Source organism: Charadrius vociferus, unplaced genomic scaffold (genome assembly GCF_000708025.1).
Source record: "Charadrius vociferus isolate BGI_N301 unplaced genomic scaffold, ASM70802v2 scaffold163, whole genome shotgun sequence".
Taxonomy (NCBI): Eukaryota; Metazoa; Chordata; class Aves; order Charadriiformes; family Charadriidae; genus Charadrius; species Charadrius vociferus.
The window spans coordinates 2,606,768-2,623,432 of NW_009648332.1; the positions used below are offsets into that span (position 1 = coordinate 2,606,768).

At 39.7% G+C, this 16,665-nt stretch overlaps 1 protein-coding gene across 1 annotated transcript in view; it reads left to right on the forward strand.

Moving 5' to 3' along the window:
- The window catches only part of SLC1A7 (solute carrier family 1 (glutamate transporter), member 7), a 55,901-nt gene that overhangs the window by 30,176 nt on the left and 9,060 nt on the right, over window positions 1-16,665 (forward strand). The window contains exons 5-8 of the mRNA XM_009884612.1: window positions 7-226; window positions 4,133-4,232; window positions 6,504-6,737; window positions 16,004-16,198. Coding sequence (XP_009882914.1) covers window positions 7-226; window positions 4,133-4,232; window positions 6,504-6,737; window positions 16,004-16,198 — 749 coding nt within the window. The remainder of the gene's footprint in view (window positions 1-6; window positions 227-4,132; window positions 4,233-6,503; window positions 6,738-16,003; window positions 16,199-16,665) is intronic.

The window sequence follows — 16,665 nt, forward strand, 5'->3', positions numbered from 1 at the left end:
TTTCAGTATCGCACCAAGAGTATTCCCATCGTTAAATCTAACAAAGCATCATCTGAAAGCACCACTCGTCGCATTATAATATATGGAGTCCAGGATGAGAATGGATCCAATGTCCAGAATTTTGCCTTGGATATCACTCCCCCTCCTGAAGTGATTTACAAGTCAGAACCGGGCACTAGTGACGGCATGAATGTGCTAGGGATTGTGATATTCTCTGCCACAATGGGTAGGTATCAGACACATTTGGTTTGTAATAAGTATCCATTTAAAAGAAAAAGATAGCGGTTGGATTGTTTGGTTTCTTGATTCACCTTTTTTAACTGCTTCAGTCTAAACCTTGTGGGGAAAAAGGCAAGACTGTTACAGAGCTGTTCTCCCGACCTTTGGAAGCTAAATCTTCAAAATCCTTGATGACTTTTGTTTCATACAGTTCTGTTTTCTGTGCGTGCACTAACATTCTTTTTGATTTATTTTTTTCTGGATTATTTTGAGCTTTTACTTATGAACCATTTTTTCCTGACTGTAAGGGACACTAATACAGTGTGCTCAGAGGAGGTAGGAATTATTATACCAGGTTGGACCCTGCCAATATTCTGTTTCACTCTCTGGCCAGTAGCAGAAATCCCAGAGAATGTTTCAAGAAATTCTGAAATAAACAAATCTGTAGCAGACTTTTTTTCCAAATCCCAACAAGTTAGTATGATTCTAATGCCCAGAGCTCTAGGTGTTGTGTTACAGGAACAAGAACTTCCCACACAGCTCTTGGTTCAGGGGGCATCAGGCTGAGACACCCCCCACTCTTGTGGCTGGATGTTTCACCCCTGCAGCTGGTAGTCCAAGAAAAACCTGCTCCCAGACCAATTCCTTGGCTAAAGTTACCCCCACTTAGCAGAAAATTACTTTAGCCCTGGAATCTGCTCAGTCTGATGTTCTTGCCCAATCTTAGTCACATATTACCACATTATTAGTATAGAATATAACTGTCACTTATCTATGTAAGAACACAATTCAGATAATGACCCTCAGTGATATCTCAAATAAGTGAGCTACAAAGATATATTGTTTTATCAGCTTTAAATCTGTAGATCTTCTCTTTGACTGAAACTTCTTGACTTTATTTTTGCTGTCTTGCAATGCTGATAAGCAATATAACATTTAGTACCTTATCACTAAGAGCTTTTGTCTGGCTAACTTATTCAAGTTCACTTGCTGGAGGGACTCATTGGTGCCATGTGTGTTATATTATGTTTGTGGATTTGGAAGGGGGAATTTAAACAAACATGCCGTAGTTAATCATAAAGTTCTGATGATTTTTACGAGAAAATGCTGATTAAATTTTCGTTATCTAAATTTATTCTTGGAAGTTAATCTGGTGAGCAGAGGTATTTCCTTAAAACGTCTTTGACAGTATTTAGTATATTACAGTTCATACCAGCACAAGGGGTCAAATATCAAGTCTGGAATTAGCAGATTTGTCTCTTCTAGTTTCTCCAGAGGGTGGTATTCCACATGCAATACTGCTGGAAATTGACTTTGCCCCAGTTTGTAGTATTTTATAGTCAATTCCCAAAGTACAAAGTCACAGAAAACACTACTCCAGCCAAAAAGTATTGGATATGAATGAATTAATTACATGTGCTTATTAGGATCAAGGGCAATTTTCTACTTCTGAGTACAGAAGATCATTCATTGTTTCCCCACAACTGAACGTATTACTTTTACCACGCCCCGAAGTCTGCTGGCCTGGGGCTCAAGAAATGGAAGCCGGGAGCTGGTTTCTTCCTGGCTGATGTACAGAAAATGTACTGCCAGTACTGCCATGTACCACATAGCCCCAGCTGCTGGGTCAGCTGTGACTGTATTCGCTGTGAACAAACCTGTGACACTAAACCCTCAAAAATTGTCATCTACCAGTGACTATTTCAGACTGTCATTTTGAACAAAGGTTGCAGCAAAGCATTTATCACTGTCTTCAGCTTTCTGCACCCCCTCAAAAATGGAAGCAATGAAACAGAAGACATGTGGCTTGAATCTCTATGAAAGAAGAGCATCCTTCCAAAGTTTTCATTTACTGCAAAAAAAGGTATACGGGCCTTGGTGCTTTGTAACAGTTTTGCTGCCTTTGACTGAGTCTTATTTGCATAAGCATCTTTTTACACCACTTTGGCATAGAAAAACAGCACTAGGGTGGGTATGAGTTCTTATTACAGCTTCTTTAAAGTCCTTGAACAGCAACAGAATAGCATAAGGGGACAAGAATTTAGAGTTGAGCTGTCTTTTCCTTTTCCTGAATTGGGAGCTGAATTGCATAGTAACCTCACTCCAGGAATAAATCCTGTGCGTGAATGACTCTTCTTTGCCAGGCATGCATTAAAATGGGCAACATTTGACAGGCAGAGTGTGAGGTCAAGACACACGAAAAGCCTTGATGCTGGGCTCAGCTGTGACTAGCTGTATTACCTCTTCTCACACAGTGTGCAGGAATTCCTCTTAGAGATTATCACAAGTGGCTAAGCGTTGAGACATCTGATCTTTTTTTCTTGGAAGAGCATGCATTATTTATTCTCTACAAGGAAAATGTTTGCAGTGAAACAGAACTTGATACACCAGGGCTGCGGACAGAAGGCCCCAGTCCTGCCTGCTGCCCTGTCTGTCCCCACCAAGAGCCACATGCCTAGGTAGGACAGTGTTTTAAAGAGCAAAGTTCAGTTGTTCCTGTAAAATGAAAAAAAAAAAACCCAAACAAAAAAAAAAACCCAAGATTTCTTCTTTTTGGCATTACACAGAATTAGAAGCCAAGACTCCTGTAAAACTGCCACTGACCGGGCTAGAAGAGCTGAACTATATTTAATGTCCTATTACCAAAGATGAGCAACATGCTTAATAGAAGAGTGTTGCTTTCTGACCTAAAAGTTATAGCTTAGATGAATATCGGCAGGCTTACAAACCCACATCTTGAATGCACTGTCATTGTGAAATCCCTGGATAAAACAGCTGAGAGCCTCCCTCCCTGCCTCAGGAGGGGACTTCCCTGGAAGCGGTGCTGCCTGAGACCTGGCTTGCAGGCGCAGATGTGGGCTCCAAGGGACAGAGCGGGGGTTCCTGCTCAAAGCAAGGACACTGCATATCCAGAGCAAGTGGCAGCACGCACCCCACTCATAGCCCCCTGCTCCCTCATGAAACTCCCTGCAAAGGCAGTCTCACTTGGTGCAGCTAGCTTTTGAAGTGCTTCCTTGAGCAATTAACTCAATCACGTATAATCCTTTCAGGGAGTGATTGCTGAAAACTAATAAAATAGGAAGATTATGTCTATTTTAAAGTATTATAGGAAATGAACACTGTCTGGAGAACACATGGTTAGATGACACATCCCAGAGGTGTATTCTTTTCCTTTCTAAGCACTTTATAAGCACACAAATGGGTTTTCTTTGCTTCCTTCTTTGCTAGTTAGCCTGTATAGCAATTTGGCTTTTCTTCACAGGAACTTGCATTTCCTTATCTTCCCCAAGTTTGCAAAGCCTGACTGATTATGAGAGTTGGTTGCTATTATGTAGACAGGTATCTACTAAAAATATGATGGCGATCCCCCATATTACCAGAACAAACCTCAATACTGACTTTGCCCCGGGAGCATCTCATGGATGCTGCCCAGTTGTACACAGAGCACAGCGATAACGCAGGCTGCAGGCAGAGACAACTTCTTTCATAAGGAAAATGTTTTTCAGTTTGTCTTCCATGGATCCCTCAGAGCAGGTAAATCCATCTCAGGGCTTTATAAAAGATAGTTAAGGAAACCAGCTTGCTCCTAGGGGAGGTGAATATACAACATAAAAGCCTATACTGCCACTGGAAAACTTTCAGGGAACTGCAAATGGAAAAACACCCCAGCGAGGGGAGAGTGCCCCGTATGGAGTCAAAGCAGAAGGCTGTGGCCTGGCTCCCCCACACTCTCATTGTGTTTGTGTCTGTAAGGTGAGATTTTCAGATACCACATCTTTTTATACAGCACAAAGTTCTATGTTCTTCTACTCATCTCCCACTTAGTTCACTTTGAATTACAGCAGGGAGGGAAAGTGATGGGGCTTTGCCTGAAGGCACCTGAGAAATTGAACCTGAATGCATTTGTTTGCAGGTATAATGTTGGGAAGAATGGGGAACAGTGGCGTTCCTTTGGTCAGCTTTTGCCAGTGTTTAAATGAATCTGTCATGAAGATAGTGGCAGTTGCTGTTTGGTAAGTAACTTTTTTTAGTCAGAACATCAATATTTTTAAAAAAGAGTAAGAAAATTTCAATAGAAGAGGATCCACAGTAATGTCATATACTTATTTCCAGGGAAATAAATGAGGGTGAACAATCCTTAGCTTTGCGGGGCCTCAGCATTTGGAGGAAAATACATAAACACACATCCTGTCCCTGGCTTGTAGTGTCATTTTGACAGAGGCACCCTATATATTACTACCAAATAACAAAACATGGTATAGCTGGGTGGGTGGGTGCTGTATGCAGTAGGGGCACTGACAATCTTTGGGAGTGCCAAGAGGGATTATAATACTTCCAGCCCACACAAGGAGCTTGATGAGATCCTTGACCTGGTACTTCCATCCACAACAGCACTGCTCCACTGGAAATACTAGCCTGGCTTCAACTTGATCAGGAGGAGGGCTGGGGTGTTGTGAGATGTGACTACTGTTGTTAATGTGGTTGCTGCTAGCTTGGCTCCCCCTGCACTGAACAGCACAGTGGAGATGATATATCCAGAGTGCTTGGCACTCAGGATGTCTCCAGTCAGCAGAATAGCCCTCAATGAACCATCCTAGCCTATGTCACTTAGGAACACCTTCAGAGCGATCCTAAATTACACTGAGAGTCACCTACACCTGCCAACCCACCTGCCCCAAAGATCAGAGGAATACTAGGTGACTGCCAACAACAAAAACCATCAGCTTTGCATCTTCCCCACCCTTCAGAAGGTCCCCAAACATGGCTCAGCCCAATGTGGGGGGATTCCACTACCAGCACTCAGCCTTTGTTTCCATCTACATGGTCCAGTCTGAGTGAGCTGGGTCAGGGAATAATCACTTGGTTGGATGGGTCAAAGCGGGTAGTAATTTTTGGAAGGATGAGAGGGAAGTGGTAAGTCTCTGAAGATGGCTTGTATGGGAAACAGCATGGCCAGCAGGACTATGGAAGTGATTGTCCCCCTGTACTCAGTGCTGGTAAGGCCGCATCTCAAATACTGTGTTCAGTTTTGGGACCCTCACTACAAGAAAGACATTGAGGTGCTGGAGCCTCGAGAATGGCAATGAAGCTGGTGAAGGGTCTAGAGAACAAGTCCTGTGAGGAGCGGCTGAGGGAACTGGGGTTGTTTAGCCTAGAGAAAAGGAGGCTGAGGGCAGACCTTATTGCTCTCTACAACTACCTGAAAGGAGATTATAGCAATGTTGGTGTGTTGGTCTTTTCTCCCAAGTGACAAGTGATAGGACAAGAGAAAATGGCCTCAAGTTGCACCGGGGGGGTGGGGGTGGAGTTAGATTGGATATTAGGAAAAATTTCTTCAGCGAAAGGGTTATTGAGCATTGGAACAGGCTGCCCAGGGAAGTCGTGGAGTCACCATCCCTGGAGGTATTTAAAAGACGGGTAAATGTGGTGCTGAGGGACATGGTTTAGCGGTCAACTTGGCAGCACTAGGTGAATGGTTGGACTCGATGATCTTAAACATCTTTTCCAACCTGAATGATTCTATAATTGTATGGCACAGCTGCAAGTGAAAGATTCCTGGATGCCCCCAGATCTACTTTTATTTATTTATTTAATCTTAATCTACTTTTATTTATTTATAATAATCTATTTATCTATAATAATCTACTTTTATTTATTTATTTAATCTTAACCTCTTTCGGCACCTATGGCTTTATGTCTAGCCATGCACAGAAGCACAACAGTTTTGATAAAGAACCTATCCCACATCCAGTCCAGAGTGGGTTTGGAAACTAGGCATTCTTCCTCCTGTCTACACCGAATCAAACTCCTAGGCAGTCCAAGAGCATGTCTAATGCATATTGGTATTTCTCCTATGTCTTCCAAAGGCAAAATAAACATTTACTGAACAGCTTCCAAATAAAATCCATGAACAGTTACACAAGCATAAGCACATGAGCAGAGCCTAGGATTCATTCTCCTTCTCCCCAGTAAATGACCTGCGTTAAGCTAAAAAGTCAGAGCTGCCTTCTGAGCCAAAAACATTTTAAAGTCATTCCTGACCAGCACCATAATTGCAGCTGTGCTGAGGAGTACCCCACATAAAAGATTGTTTAACACAGCGGTTGGGGCACATTCCCAGTGAGAGAGGGGCTTAGTCTGACAAAACATCCGAACCCAGCTATGCTGCTTCCAGACAGGCTGCTGTTACTGCACTGCTACTGGAAGTACAAGGATTTCGCATCTCATACGGCTTAGTGGAAGTGAGCTATCTCCTAACAATGACTGTCTTTCTTTTTGCTCAGGTATTTTCCATTTGGAATCGTGTTCCTAATTGCTGGTAAAATCTTAGAAATGGATGACCCTTCAGCCATTGGGAAGAAACTGGGTTTCTATGCCATTACGGTGGTTTGCGGCCTGGTGGTGCATGGGCTGTTTATTCTGCCAATGATGTACTTCTTTATCACCAAGAAGAATCCCATTGTTTTCATCAGAGGGATTCTTCAAGCCTTGCTCATTGCGCTGGCCACATCCTCCAGGTATTATATAGTTTCTAGATGGAACAAAATACTTGCTAGATCCTTACTACAGTTTTCTCTTGGGAACAGCACAGTATTGGAACAGATATATTTGTATCTGAACAATGGCCTGTGTCGAATTCACTGGTATATTTGTAAAAGATGTGTCTCTCAACATTTGGAAGTTATGTGTGGGAGCCTTTTTACAATAATGTTTGTCACGTTGTTTTTCCTCAGTTTAAGAAATATTGGACAAAATTGTTTTTTTCTTAGAGGATTAGAAAAGAAATAAGGGTATTTTTCCATAAATACAAACATTGTGCTTCTACAAAGTTAATATATATAAGGGGGACACAGTTTGTCCAGACTTCATTTTTGGTATTAGTGGAGAACCTCCTAGTTCAGTCATATGGAAACATTTTACCCTTTCTACTCATCTTAGTCTTTATTTCTTGGTACATTAAGAAGAAGCTGTGGTTGCAATCTATTGTCCAGCACTGAGAAATTATTTAGCTGTTCTGCTCAAGGAATAATATGTTTTGCATCCTTTTAGGGAGGAAGCACAATGAGTTTTAACCATAGCTGAACAAAGGTACAGTGAAAATGGGAAACAGCTTGTGAACTGGTTATGAAAATGACTCCCAACATGGATAAACTGGTGCATGAGAAGTGCTTGAAAGAGCTGAAATTGACTTGCATGGAGTGGAGACAAGAACGACAACTAAAATAACGTTTCCCTGTAGCCAATATAATGAAAACACAGTTTCATGGCAGCTGTGGCTGGAGGCTTGTTACTCAGAAGTAAAGAGAGCAGGTAGGAAGAGGGCTAAAGAAAGGAAAAGATACCTTTATTTTACCTCATTTTTGCTTTTTGCTTTTTGAAGTTATTATTGTTACTTTACAGAGAATCTGGAAAATACTAGATTCTTATCCAGATTTTGAAATTACAACCGCTAGTCACAGGTACCTTCATCTACGTAATTGAGAATTCAAATTAGTAATTAGTAGAAAATCAAAGATAAATTGGGAATGTCTGTTTATAAAGAAACATAATGAAAAATTGAAAGGTTTTATTAACCCCAAAGTATTTATTCTAAATAACAATAATGACTGAGGAGTACTTCATCTACTTATACTTAAATACTGATTCCTTCTTCCATCTTATAATAATTTCTATAATAAGTTGAGCTCTGATGACTAAAGTATCGTTTCAGGCAATAGTATTGCACCAGCTTCTTATCCCTTGTGCCTCTAATCTTACTTTTCTCCACAACTTCCCAAGCTCCTTGAGGAATAATTCCTGTAATCTCTCCTACAATGGAGTGACCCACTTAGAAATTAAGTTCATTTGTAATCAGTAGGATTACAGAAGGGAAAGGCAGGAATGACATACAGATAAAAAATTCTGGGAAAGCAGTCAAATAAATATTGATTTAAATAACTTCTTTTTAGTAGTCTAAGAAGTGCCATTATGTAATCAGCGCATGTGGCTTTCCATAGGGCATCATCACGGACAAATAATTATGTGAGTTTTGCAGAAATCTGGAACTCTTCTGTGAATTATCTAAGTAAATAAATACATGGAGAATTAACAATGTAACTTCCCTGAACTCAGATTAGTTTATGTAATTCATTTTTGCTATAATCTTCTGCAAAACTTTTTTTGTTACAAAACATTACTTTGCAATGCGGTAATTACCATCTATGTTAAAAGAGAAATAATCTCTATTTTACTGAAGGGGCAATAAAAAAGAGAAAATTTAAGTTGTACTAGACCTGTGCCAGACTTGGGAAAAGAACCTAAAACTTTTATCCCCAGCCCATTGGCCTGATTAGGCTCATTATAGTTCTAGAGAGGTCTGACAAGATAATTTAGGGCAGGAAGGTCAGATGCAGGTGGCTGTCTCTCATGAATATACATACAGAGGTTAGGGCAGGAGTAAGCAGAGAAGGAATGCATAGGAATTGAAACAAAGGAGGGGAGGAACCGATTATTTCCATACAATTTGGAGGTATTGGCTTTCCACTATGTTTCATTTTACAAGGTGTTTTCATATATAACAGTTTGCTCCAAAATGACCTACAAAGAGCAACATACTGTGAAATACAACGTAAAGAAAAAAATATGTGCTGGGTGGTGTTTTGAACTCTAATTAGGCTTAAATAATTACGGCAAGCTTTTTTATGAGAACATAAAATTTTGTGGCTTGAAATGTGGTCACATCACCAGATTCAAGTAAGATGCTAATTTTGCACTCAAAGATGTTAGTGGTAGAAAAGACTTGTCAGCTTCACATTCGACACACTTGACTATCTGCACTGCTCCTCTAAGGATTCTGTTTCTGAAGAACTCTATTGCTGACAACTCAGGTTTTTTAATCTGTGACATTCCATTAATTTTCCTTTTCTAGAAAAAAGAGAATTTTTCTTAAAAATCTCATCTGAATTTTTTTCTTCTTAGGAAAAAAAAAAAGAGAAAATTTTGTCCCTCATTTTACCTGTAGCATCTACAGAAGAGCTTGTCCTTTGCTCTCCTTTTTTGTTAATAAGCAACAAAATTAACCATTTTTTTTCACCAGTATGGATCCCTTTATCAAAGGAAGTTTAATCAAGACTTAAAAGATCAGCACATATTCCACCATTTTCAAAAACAGATTACCTTTCTTAATTTTCCTTACTTTGCATCAGCATTGCATTTTGATTTTTATAACCAATTTACTAGCCCTTTACTGGTCTGGAAACTTTCAGGGCTCATGCTTTTTTAAATAGTGGTCTCCCATTCCCATCAAGGCAGTTCATTTTTTCTTCATTGGATCTCATCTCCTTACTCTGTCTCTAGCTCTGAGAGTATCAAGCCACTTTACAATCACAAAGTACCCTCTTTGCAGTTCCTAATATATTCAGGTCCAGGCTGCTTGTGGTGTATTTTGAGGTTAGAAATGTTCTGATGCCAATATCATCACTCACAGCAGTAAAACAAAATTCAGACATGATACGTAGTCACCAAAACACACAACCAGAACTATAAAGGGATGCAGGGGTTTGATTCCCCTGTTCTACACAAGTGCCTAAGTTATATTACTAGGTGTAGAAAGTTCAGCATTGGTTGGTTTGAGAATTTTTAGATCTGTTGGTTTTTTCTCTCAATTACTTGTAGAAGCATAAGGAAAGAACATGCATGCTCTCTAGCAAATGTGAGCTAGCTCTTTCAGAAGACCTGCATATCGCATTGCTCATCATTGCAAAGCTGTTTGGCAACTTTCAACCATGTAGAATGCCTATGATTCACCTAGGAACTCAGCTCATCAAGGGGAGAGTTGGGCTTCTCAGAAAAAGCCCCAAAATCCAGCATGGTAAGGAGACCTAGGCAGGCATCAGGCATAGCTATACAGCAAAAATCTCAACCTCCAGAACTGATGAGGGAAAGGTGTCTCTCTGCTGAGTCTCTTCAAGGTAAACCAATCCTCACCTGCGGTTTTCTCCAGCCCCATTTCCTTACCCCAAGCTGATCTGAGAGAACACACAGGCAATTCCGCTTTCCCTTAAACCTGCGCTGACTTTGACTCGCCTGGACTCTGGCTCCCAGGAGAGAGCCCCTCTCCCTGGAGATATCAAGTACCTTGAGACAGCACTCTCTCCTCTTCCCCTATGCAAGGAATAATTACATATTTATAGGCCCAGAGAGGGTGTAGTGGGGCAACAGAGCTCTGGCGCCAGCTGGCAGCATAGCCTGTCAAGAATCCCCAGCAGGATTTGCTACCAGAAGAGATTTAGTACCTTTATTGTCAGAAGCTAATGTGCCACCAAAGTTAAGGTGAGTCCTGAGAAAAGGCTCTTAACTTATGGATTTGGGGCTTGGACATGTTTGATGGATTTAGCTCTGTTTGCCCCTTCTTACCAGTGTGTATATTTTGCAAATCCAATACAGGCCCAACATGGTTTTTAATGTTTTTCTGCTCAAATAGCAGTGCCTTGTCTAGAGATAGCTGAACTTTTCACCTTCGTTACGCTGAAAGGAATGGATATTGCACATAACTGAGCTGTTGCCAAAAGAACATGCACAAATGATTGGGGCTGGACAGGAGAGCTGCTTCTCCTGACAGTCAACACATCTGTATTTGGTTAAATAATGCTTGCCACAGGGGCATTATGTAACGCTCATAATGTGGGTATTGGATTTTCAGATCATCTTAGAGGAGAACAAAGAGTTGGTTTTAAGCACGCTGATGTGTTTCTTGCAGATGTTTCTGTGTCAGTTCATGTTTACATCTAAAGATAGAAAGAAAACCACAGATCAGTGTCCTGATGTTCATTCCAGCTAGTCTGCACCTGTGAAAAGCTATCTTTTTAAGCTAAAAGTCAAACTGCAAGAATCAAAAAACAATACCATGTACAAAACCCAAGAATGTAACACAGGGGAACCTGAAAGCCACTAAACAGTCATTTCATTACAATGATTTTATTGAATCTGAACATTATTTCAACACATTTCCTGTTAGTGAAAAGTTCTGCACCCCATTCTCAATTCCCTTATATTTCTTCAGAAATCCCAATCACAGTAATATTTTGGTTTGCACAGACATTACTGGAGAGGGAGGGACAGAGAAGACTGAGATCTCTTATTCCTTTGGTGCATCATTTAGGATACAAGGGACTCGATGCCTACGACTAGCGCCAAGTCCCTGCACCAGTCACCTGGCCAGCTAGACCCTGAAGCCAAACCCCTGGCCCCAGTACGGGCTGGCTTTAGCAACAGGCACCCATAGCGATGTACACAGCTCCTCTTTACTACATCAGTAAGGAGTGTACAGTAATGCAGTCACTGCCCACCTTGCCTTGCTCTGTGGTGTTCAGGCCACGTAGCTGTGGATTTCTGACTTGCTCCTTTCTTCCCCCCACATCGCCCCTGGTCTTGTCACCTCTTACTGTATTGAAAAAGCAGTATTTGGCCTACAGGCAAAATTCTTCTTGATTTTAGCTTTCTTCATTCCAATAGCACGAGGGAATTTTAGTTTTCTAGGTCATCTTTCCATATCATTAGTGAATTAAAGCAACATCTTCTCAGTGGTACATCCCATCAAAAGAAGCAATTTTCATCTTCTCTGAAGACAAATGATAAAACATGAGTTTTTCAAGGCTTTTGCTGCTTATGAAACACTAAGATCTTGGCTATTGCACAGTGTAAATTAAAGGCAGATTTAGCAAAAAGGAGATGAGATCAGTTTGTTGATTTTTTGGAGCAAATATCAAAATGCATTTAAATGATAAGATAAACAGAGCAGGCTGAACAGCTGTTCTTCCACGGTGACTAGCTGTCTTTGTGGCTCACACTAGTAAGAGCTTGGCCTGATCCAGCATTAGCTTATGCTCAGTCTCTGCAGCTGCAGCGTTTGATCCCAAAATTGAGATAAGACTCTAAAAATGTATTTTTAATTGTTGGAGTTAGTGCTGGGAGAAGATACCTCTCCTCTTAGCTGAAAGCTTCAGGACAGTTTTTAGAAGACTTAACAGATAAGATCAGTACTTTAGAGTATTTTTTCCTCCTAATAAATATTACATGTCAGGCTTTCATGTTACTGCTCCACTGTTTAACATTAGATAAAGCAGCTTTCAAGAAAACAAACTTCACCTAATTTAACTGGAAAGACAAATTAAAGTATTTATTTGAGAATGTTTTTTCTTCAGCCATTGAAATTATGTATTAATATAACTCAAAAATGACAATAGGAACATTTTTTTTTCCTTTGCCACTTGTAAGACACCAACAGCCAAAGCCTTAAATAAGACACATATTTTCTGATATGTGCCAGGTGATACATTGTGAGGAAAAATAAACCATCATTGAACAAGACAACCTCTCCTTGGATACTCCACATAACTTTTGTCACCTGTACTCAGGAAAAGTTCATTCAGATTGAAACAGGTGCTGAAAGGGTAATCAGGGATGTAAAGTAGCAATCTTGTAAGAGAATACTTTAAAAAGTCTAACTGAGCCGATCCAGGCTGAGAGGGGACAAAACTGATTTCTAACAATAAGTGTTGTAACAGTTGGACTGATTTGTTCAAGGAGGAATGCATAAAGCACACGAAAGCAAATTTAATGTAAATTGAAAAGAGTACATCTCAATTATAAATTACATTTCTCACCTGAACAGTGAATTCTGGAAAGCCTTTCAGTAGGAACAGTTAGGACAGTCTAATAGCTCTAAGATGTGGTGTCATAAATTTGAGTGAGACTGTATGTAGTAGTTACCTGTGCTAGGAAGGTACTAGAAACTGTGACCTGGAAATTTGCTTCCTTTCAAAATCTTGCACAATGTTTTCATCATCATTGCACTTATATTCTGCCTATTTTCTTTTTTATTATAATATTTAATAAGCAACAAACCCAATGTCTAGTTATGTGCCCTAGAAATTTTACTTCTAGCAGCATGAGATTCAAATGAAAGAAGCAGCTGAGTCTCTGTGAGATAAGGCACAAGTTTAAAAGTTGAATTCTTGCAAAACCAGTGTCGTACATTCTGTTTACAACAGTGGAAATAGATACAGATTTTGCTGGTGGTACCAATGGTATTATGGGATTGTTTTTCACAATCTTTGTCTCATCTGAACCAAATGGGAAGATGTCAGTCAGTTAAAATTTGTACGCTTCACATCTCAGCTCTCTGCCCTCAGAACAGGAAGACATTTAGGTTTAAAATTCTGGTATGTCAAAATGTGGGCGAGGTGGAAAGGGACTTGTAAGATTGCTTTTTTTTTTCCTCTTTATCCCACAAAGAAACTAGACAGGGTTTTGCTACAAAACCGCCAAATGACCAAGGAAAGACTGTCTTTAAAAGCAAGTAACCCTCCACAACAGAAGTAGCTGCAGGAAAGGGAGACAAGGAATAGTAAGTTTAGTAATTGCTTCCTGGCCGTGCCCATGGTTAAGAACATCTAGAAGTGTTACTGTGGCAGTCTGCTCCCAGTTACAGCTACACCAGGGGTTTCAGGTCTACACAATCTGTGAGCCCCAGCCTCACCCTTTTATTTTATGAATGCTTTATGGTAAACAAGACATAGAGAATTTCATTCATTCACAAATGAACTTGTGAAAAATGATAGGCATGCCCAAGAGAGAAATGACTTCTGATGTGTATTTGGGGGGGGTTATGCTTTGCTATATTTGTTTTTCAAAGTAAATGTTAATTAAATATTAGAACTGACAGAATGAAAAAGTTGAATATACCCCAGTTAACTGAGGTAATCAGATTTCCATTGCTCCCCTGACCTTTCATTTTATTTGCATATTTAAAGAATTACTTTTGTCCAGTTTTTCGTGGCAGTGACTGCCAGACTGTAGTAAATCATTCACCAGTCAGACTTCATAAGGTTATAGAAAACAGAGATATCGTAATGAAAGCATAGACTTGTCTTTTAGCTTTTGTGTTTCAATTGCAGGAAGCTGCTTTTCCTTTCCAAACACTGTTACTTTCCTCAAACAACAGCTTGTACAAATACAAAATGACAACTCCTACTCATGGAAACATTTTGCTAATGCATTCCTGAAAACTTGGGGTTATGATTTCAGAGCTTTCAAAATCTCTCTGTGATTTTGTCGGTCACATGTAATGACTGAAAAAGAATTTGTAGATCAAATGTGTTATCTTCCATTAAGAACAGCTAATGGTCATTATAAGATTTAGATACCAGAGCCACATTGCTGATGTGAGGCTTACAACACACAGCAACTGAGCAATCTGAACTACCCAAACTAGTGGAAAGATGCCTATTTTTATGACTCGGGGCACGTAGATCACCATAGAAAAGAACATTAAAGACCTTAGTATCATGATACCGATATTTTCCCTATAACTGCTTATCTCTTTAAAGAGGTGACTTTGGAATAATTTTGAAGGAGTTTGCTATTTTACATCTATTTGAATAATCTCAGATACTGAGCAGTATATTAAAATGAGTATCATAACAAGGGTAATATTTTGCCATTTGTCTATTTTCTTCAGTGGTATTACTTATTTTCCATACAAACTGATGTGCCGTAAAAAATACCCCGTCACTCACTTGAATGAAGTTTGATTACTCCTGATGTATTAGTGAATATGGCACTGTATGGTAAAATGAAGAATGTTACAAAAAGGCTGATAAAATATAAAGATAAACATGTTTAGGTGTGTTGCTATTTAAAAATGCATGCATCTTATTGAAAATGAGGAAATTTATGACCAGATAATATTTAATTAATTGTTTCAGTTAATGAAAACAAAAAAAAACAGGTCTTTTTTTTAGAGAGTGTGAAATCAAGGGCTAAAGTATGGAAGGGGTCAAGTTAATTTTAAAATGGATACCTGTCAAACAGTCTTATACCATTCCACTCTATTCCTTACCATTCCACATACATACATGTTTATATCTCATTTACATACGTACACATATTATATGACCTGCAATTATGTGATTGTTATATGATTACACAAGGGACATGGGCAGATCTGTCCCAGAGAGGAAATGAGATGGTATATTCCTGAATACAGGAGCTTGGTCTGTAGCTTTTCGTTTCAGGCATGCTGTTGACAAGATCTTTGCCTAACCCCTTGCAGAAATAAGAAGTTGCTCACGTATGCATTAATGATTCTGTGGCAAAAGGAGCCGTAGTTTCTTGGTCAGAGCTGTTGCCTACTGGGATGTTTTAGAGTTTAACCCAAGCAGCATCCCAATCTCTTGTAAGCTCTAACTACCATTATAATTCATTACCTAAACTGGTTGTCAATATGCAGTGAGAACTGGAACAGTCCCTAAGGGCATTCATATAGCATTTCCTTACAGTGAGTTAAGAGCCCTTCTTACTTTATACCTTTCCTTGGTTTACGGTTACTCTTGCTGTTTAAAAATGGCTTTCTGTTTCAGAAGGCCTAGAAGGAAACTTTTTTAGAAACTCTGAGTGCACAACAGCGTTCCACTGCACAGGGTGTTTCCCCTGTCTTGCATCTGAGTGTACAACACTGCCTCCGCGGGATTTCTGACTCTTCTCTCCAAAAAGAGGGACAGAGAGAAAGTAATTTTTAATTTTCGGGAAGCAAAATTTGCACTAACTCTAGCTTTTATACACATAACTGTCTTTATTCCCCCTCAAGCAAAGGAGTGAGTTACACATGCAGACCAAGGAATGAGAAGCAGCACTCACATGGTTAGTGTAAAATTTACCCTGCCTGAAGGAGGTTTGCTACAATTCACTCTATGCCCTAGAAATAAAAATAATTCAATGTGTGCTTCTGTCTGCTGTTTTGCAGCTCAGCCACACTGCCTATCACTTTCAAGTGCTTGTTGGAGAATAATCATGTGGACAGGAGGATTGCAAGGTTTGTGCTGCCTGTGGGAGCCACCATCAACATGGATGGGACGGCGCTCTATGAGGCGGTGGCTGCCATCTTTATTGCGCAAGTAAACAACTATGAGCTGGACTTTGGGCAGATTATTACTATAAGGTATAAACCTTAAATTCCACATGCTGCAATTTGTTTGCCTTGTTGAGTCTGACACTCTTAACATTCTTGTATGTAGCAATGTTCAAAACAAAGCTCATTTTTGCTATTATCAAAGGATTCATTCCTCATAGGATGGTTATTTTTAAGTAATGCGGAGATCAGGAACTGTACAAAGGGAAATTGTACTGGTACCATTCAATAGAAGCATCTGGACACTGGGAAACATATTTCTATTTGAGGATAACTGTCTAATTTTTACTTTTAAGCAACCCATTGATCATTTACTAGGATTGGAACATTTTGCTATTATTATTGGTGTTTAAGACACTATTTTAAATGTCGTAATTTTGTTCAACTTTAACTCTGTTTTGCATCTTTACATGAGAGGAAATGGTTAAAAAACGCAAAACTAGAAGTCCTATATCAGTTAACAGGGAATAGTGTGTGTTAGGAAGCTCTTTGTCAGA